This window comes from Halyomorpha halys, unplaced genomic scaffold, assembly GCF_000696795.3.
Source record: "Halyomorpha halys isolate HHAL.00 unplaced genomic scaffold, Hhal_1.1 Scaffold1190.1, whole genome shotgun sequence".
In the NCBI taxonomy this organism is placed as follows: Eukaryota; Metazoa; Arthropoda; class Insecta; order Hemiptera; family Pentatomidae; genus Halyomorpha; species Halyomorpha halys.
The window spans coordinates 12,159-19,141 of NW_027114895.1; the positions used below are offsets into that span (position 1 = coordinate 12,159).

At 28.6% G+C, this 6,983-nt stretch overlaps 1 protein-coding gene across 3 annotated transcripts in view; it reads right to left on the reverse strand.

The window, feature by feature from the left end:
- Window positions 1-3,138: 3,138 nt before the first annotated feature.
- The window catches only part of Mtmr6 (Myotubularin related protein 6), a gene marked incomplete at its 3' end in the record, with an annotated part of 19,610 nt that continues 15,765 nt past the window's right edge, over window positions 3,139-6,983 (reverse strand). For all 3 annotated transcript variants that reach the window (XM_014433340.3, XM_014433342.3, XM_067052003.1), the window contains 3 exon segments: window positions 3,139-3,265; window positions 4,072-4,200; window positions 5,189-5,439. In XM_014433340.3, coding sequence (XP_014288826.1) covers window positions 3,139-3,265; window positions 4,072-4,200; window positions 5,189-5,439 — 507 coding nt within the window.

Here is a 6,983-nt window from a genome sequence, read left to right on the forward strand (position 1 = left end):
AGTGGTGGAACTGTTGGCTATAGAATCAATTCCAGGAGAAGTTAGCAGTGGGTCTAGTAAAGGGAAGCTTTTATATGTGAACTTATTTGTAAATTTACTTAACTTTATTTATTTATTTATTTTTTTTTTTAATGCTTTGAAAGTTATTATTTGTGTTTTTCTTAAATGGCCACACCCTCAACCAACTTTTACAATGAAAAATAAAGTTAAAAAAATTAGTTGAACTATAATATATAGTTAAATATAAAAAATATATTTACAATTGCCCTTTATTTTATAATTCTATCCTAACAATAAATTTATGTCTCCCCTCAATTAATTAGCCCAGAAGTCTGGACCATACCACTCTCAGATTTTGACAGGCTATAAAGGAAACCACAACAAGAATAAAAAGTTATACAACCCTTAATTAAATAGTGATTAGATAAATAAGAAATAATGTGGTTCAACCATGTGTGTCACTTGGAAGAGGATCAATAAGTATGAGAAATGACAGAAGCAAACTCTTTAAAATGAAGCAACTTTGTATCGAACGTAAGGCTTGGCTATAATGGATCAAGAACGCCCCATCTCAAAAATCACAAGAGTTATTGCAAGAAGAAAATTTTGAGGTGGTACAAAAACTCTGGTTACTGCAGATACATCTGATATTGTGATAAGAATGAAGACAAAGTTCACAGCTAAAGTAAGTATAATGCAAATGGCATAATGACTATGCGGTTCTAAATAACAAAAGAAAATAAAAGACTAAATTTTGATCTTATATATGCTAAAAAAACTAGTGTAATCTCAGTAGGCTAGAATATATCTGGGAGTGTCAAACATTAGTGAGAGGAGATTCTGACGTCCATTCTCGTAGAAGAGGATATCAAACCACTGATCCAGTAGGTACATAGCAAACAAAGGTGTGTCTACATATTTGGTCTACAATAGGCAGCATACACACCTGAATCTTGTTCTTAGTCATCAAAGTTTAGAAGAAAAATCAAGCCTTAAGTTACACTAGGCTCATAGATCTATTAGACATAGCATGCTTTCACTTGAGAGTGAAAACAATAAATTTAAAAAAATAAATAAAAAGAAAAGTCAGCTTTCCTAGATACAATTTTAAAAACCTAAATGGGAAACATAAATACAACAATCTGATGTCCACATAACTATAAGTGCACAGAAACTACTCGAATTTAGTATATACCTCATAATTAAGGAATTAAATGACCAAATAATCAAATGTGTCGCAAAACTTGCACCAAGATAAAATAAAGAGGCATACACCTTTATGGACAGGTCAAGTTAAAAAAGTTATATTGGAAAGGGATGAAGCATGGAATACCTCAAACAAACAGCTCCCATAAGGATTGCATAGTACTGAAACAAAAGATAAGTTTCCTTAAATGATGCTATAACCTCAAAGAGAGAATGCTATAGAAGATATTTTGCAAACATGGAATTCAGAAAAGATGGAGAAAAAGCGTACAAGTTCATATCTAGGATTAACAATGGCCATGGCGGGATTAACAAATCTATGGGTAAACAAATTGACAAGATAAGTAGATATTACCAATAAATTCTGCAAGATATTTACTCTAACTGCCAATTTTAAACGAGTCAGCTAAATGAATCATCCTCTATGGGGGACTTAATAATATCACTAGAGGACATAAAAAATGGGAAAGCACAAATACACCATTAGCCCATAATTCTTTAAGCACATCTAGGAAGAGGCAAAACTAGTTTTTTTGAAGTTTAATAAACTAATTTGAAAAAATGAACACATTCCAGATCTTTAGAGAAAATCTCAGGCTATACTAACGTAACAAAAGACAAGCTAAACAGCCATTTTGAAAGCTATTAGCCAATCTCACAGATAAGTTCCTTCTGCAAGGTTGTTGAAAAAATGGTTATGAGAAGACTACAATCTGCCTTACACAATAACTGGCATATAAAAGCGCCAAGCAGGATTTATTAAGCATAGGGATAATACATCGCAGATAGCATACCTTTCCCAGACAGTTACAGAAGGATTCCAAAGAAGTAAAATACACTAGTTATTTTAAATTGGCAGTTGATAGGGTATGAAAGCATAAACTACAAAAACCATCTTCCCTGAAAATCTATGGCAGATTAGTGGGATGGATCAAATCATTCCTATCCCAACCCCATACAGGGTGCAAAATTACTAATTTAGACAACTTCAGTTGTTGAAAATAGTTTAAAATATGGTTCATTAGGATTCAATGTTGTACAAAAGAAATCTTCAAAAACCTCAAAAATTGAGATATAAAATATATAAAATTAATGAATAAATGAATCTTTACAAGAAAGGAATGAAAATAAACTAAGACCTAATCTATCTAATTAAAACATAAGTAGTATAATGGGGATTCTTCATCACCATAGTTTGTATCTCACAATGTCAATCGAGTACTATTGAGTCTTAAAGTAGTTTTATTTTACAGCAACTTTTTCATAAAAATCAACCAATCGGAAATAACACTTTATATCATCAATTTATCACTTTTTTTACAATTTTCTCAAATACGGTTCCAATGATCATAATTAAAATCATTACATCAACATACATTGAATACTCTCTAATATCAACTAGGTTTCACCCTTATTTAAATAATCTGACAGGGCTTAAATGTCAATTTTTTTAACTAACTTTCTCTTAAGTGTCTTTAACTTGTGTATTTGAAATAATTAACCATTTCTTCATTGTTATTAGAATAAAAAGGGATAAATACAAACTAAGAAAGAATTTTATAATTAACGAAATTGGAAAAAAGCAAAAATATTTTCAAGTCCAAAAAATTAAAATTCATGAATAATAGAAATATAATATACCATTGGAAAGCCAGAAATTTTAGAAAAAATTAAGATCACAGATGGTGATGGATAATGATGAAAAACACATTAATAAACTGATTTCATAAATAAATGTGAATGTGTTTCCATGGTAATGATGACAATAGTCACTTTTTACCTTCACTAACTTATACATGAAATGATTAATTTCAACTCCAAGTAGGTATTTAATTGAAAGTTATGTAATGCATGCATTAAACCAGATTTTTAAAGTATTTTACTATGAAACAACAACAGAAATATAAGAATTGAATGAAACATTAAAAATACCTTTTTTATAAACTTGATATGTTCTTCTAATGATTCACTATGTCCAGACGCTGCAAGCAATAAATCACCAATGCTTTCTCTAGGATGAATCCCACATTCAAACCTACAGTACATCCCTCTCCAAAATCTGAAACAGGTGTTAAAGTAATGTAGTTCACTATTTTCTGCCACAAAATCAGGTAAATTAAAACTAACTATTATACTTTTGACCTATACACTCTGCTATCATCAATCATCTAGAGTAACTTAAACTACATCTCAGAGAAAGGGTCTATAAATTAATGATAAATGTCATATCAAAGTTAAAACATCATAACAGCTCTACATCCATGAAAAAGTTTGAGACTTATTACAAGCTTAATTCTTAAGAGGTGGTCCTTAGAGTAATCCTTTTTAATATTAGTACAAGAGCCCAGAGGAAAAAAAGGGGGTTATTTCACCACAATTTTTTATTATTTCAATAAACGTTATGTATAGTTATTAGTCAAAATTGATAAGTCGGCCAGGTATAGTTAGAGGGAATAACAAATGGTGACTGTTTCAAAACGTTTTCATTTTGAACTAAATTTTAATTATGACAAGTTAATTGGTGAAAGTTCATAACATAATAAGATGAAAAGTGGATTTTTTCCACAAAACCTATACAGTTATTAATCAAACTGAGACTGGATACATTACGCTAATACAAAAATTAGCTGTTATTAGGGCAAAGATAAATATAAACATACCTTTTAGAATAATACTTATAACGCTATGTAATACAAGCTCATGAACAGTTAGTAATAATATTCAATAAAACAATACTAACAAATATAAATAAAGATTAAACAGTTAAGTTGTTGAGTAACAAATAGTTACGTTGATTAATTTTTAAAACTTAAATTAATATAAAATCATTAATTAATTAAAAAATTACTATTCTTTTTTATTTACCTGATATTTTGGGGAAGTAAATTAGGACGTAGAATTTCATTACTGGAACTGGTTGAATAAATAGAATTAATGTATTCTCTCATATGGTTAGCCATATAACCCCATAGTGAAAATGTTCTTTCCTTTAGACTAAAAAAACAATAAATAAAATAAGTTTTTTGACTAATAAATTCTACATTAGTACTTGACCAAACCAGGATGATAAGTCAAACAAATAAAACTACATATTTTTGGTGAATAACCTAAAAAATAGAAAACCTCATCATTATTATAGTAGATAAGACTAACAATAAATAAAACCCAAGTTCAAGGTTTAAAACATGAGGAAGCTTTGTGAAGTCAGAATCATTATTACATAGAGAGCCTCACATATGACTGATAATGTGACATGGGCAATCACCCCTACCACTTGCCAGCCAACCGCTAGGGCCTTATCAACATCAATATAAACAGTCAATTACATAAGTCAAGTATGGTGCTAGGTTGGTAAACATTATGTACAGCAATATTAATGATTTTAAAAATATAATGATATAGCCCATCAATCAATCAAACCCCGGTGTACAGTGAGCAGCAGATGGTTTTGGATGAAATATAAAAAGCATTTATATTCACCCAATGAAGGTGATTAAAAATGGGATGTTTAACAGTCTCGAGGCAAAAAACAATAAATGAAATATCTTTCCACATCCAGACTTGACAAACATTATGTTCTGGTCACCAGGTGTTTTAGCCATCAATAGGACAATAAGATCAACATCTTCATCAATAACAGCTCTGTTACATTATTAAAAATGAAAACTGATTTTTATTAGTTAATAATTTTCAAAAATAATCATACAAGAACTAGCTAAGCTTTTCCGCAGCGACTGTTTTTTAATATTAAAACTACATTACTACGTTACTCTTTCACTTTAAACATAAAGAAACACAGGAAAACTCCAGGAAGCATAACAAAATGATCATTGTTTATAAAAGTAGATCAAAAAAATTTGGATATAGTTTTAACTAGTAGCTTTAACTATTTAGCTTTAAATATTTTATTATATTATATATATAATAGAGTATTTAAAGAGGTTAAACAGGAATATAAGTAACAATGGTATGAAAACAATACCTCAGTTCTTGTCTATCTTTCTCACTATTTCCAACAAATGTTCCATACTGGCATGAGCTGATATGATCATGAAGGGTGAATAAAAAGAACTCATTAAATTGAAATTCCAAAGGAAATTGTTGCATTAACTGCCAGGTGCAATCAATCATCTGTGTGAATATAGGTGATATTTCCTTTGAATCACCACCTAAATGGCCAACTCTGTCAGTAAATTTATGGCCAAAACTAAGCCATTCTTTTTCAATTAATGCCTGTAAAAAAATGTTTTTAAATCACCTAAAGTAATTCAGAAATATAATCAACTAACCATAGAAAATAACTGTTTTATAAATTAGAATGTACAACATTTAATATAAATGAATTATATAAAATTAACATCTATATATTTATAAGATTGGTATTAAATGAAAGTGTGGTTTGGTGTAGATGTGCTAAACAACTCAAAAACTCTCAGCTTTTATTAGATCTCAGCATAAAATCTAGGAAATATAAGTGCATACTGATTCATTTAATACAGTAATGGAATATACAAATTCTTATTCATTTATTTATTTTTTCTTTAATGACTAAAGATTTATTACCGATTCCTACTGATAAGTTAGTAAAACAGATCCTCTTGCAGCTCTAAGGAATGGATTTTGATAAATCAGGTATCAAAGAAAGGGAATTTCATCGACATATAATGATTTTTTAATTTTTAAATTCTAACGAGAACTTTAATAGAGGTTATTAAAAAAAAAGAGAGAGGTTTCAAAACTCTGTCAGCAGTAAGTTAACAAATTGAGATAGTACAAATCAGGTTTTAAAGATTCCAATGCGGACATCAATACCTGATGTGTGTCCTATGGAATTAACTTTTTCTTGAGCTAGCACACAAACTAGACACAGGTCAAACCTAATTCAAACAATAGCCTCCATAGTGCCATGGTATCCTTATCACATCCTGATTAGTTTTTAAGGCTATTATGAATGTTTCATGTCATCAGTAATTTTTCAAGTGTTTTTGAAGCAAACTGATTACTATCAGTACCTTTGTTTGATTTAAATATACAACATTTTAATGTTTTTTAGCTTTAACTTAAAACCAAGTGTATTTTATCATTGCATTTTTGGATGTTATGCTTGGTATTTAATCAGCAAATATAAACATATTAATTAATAAATCTTGAATGAGTACAAATTAGGGTCCAAAATGGTTATAATTGTTTTCAATAAATATCATGATAATAGTTACAGTATAATTTTTATTTTTTAAATTATAGGACAACTGTCATGAAAGAATTTTAATTTTTAAAAATTAGGAGATAACTGTATTTAAATAATTTTTATTTGATAAAACTACTTGATAAAAATTATAGAACAGAAGTTAAATAAAAATTAATCTTTGAATAAATTTTAGTTTAACCCTTCGTACTATAATTGTTTTCTTTGTTTGTTTATTTCAAATATACTGGGGTACTTGAAAAGTATTTGAAGGAGCAGAAAATGAAAATGCTATTGATTTTAAGATCAACCTTCAATAACATTAATAGACTTATATATTCAAGAAACCTAAAAACTTATAATAAGTGATACATGAGCATGTGATGTTAAAATCAGTTATATTTTCAAAAAATACACCTCCGATAACTGAATGATTGACCCCAAGATCGAAGAAATCTAAAAAGTTAAAAGTTATTACCTTGTTTATTAAAACTTATTTTAATCAGTGACAATAGTTATAAAAATTTAGATTTATAGGTCTGAAAAATTAAAGGATAATAGAAATAGAAAATTTTAGTCTAAAAAATATAAA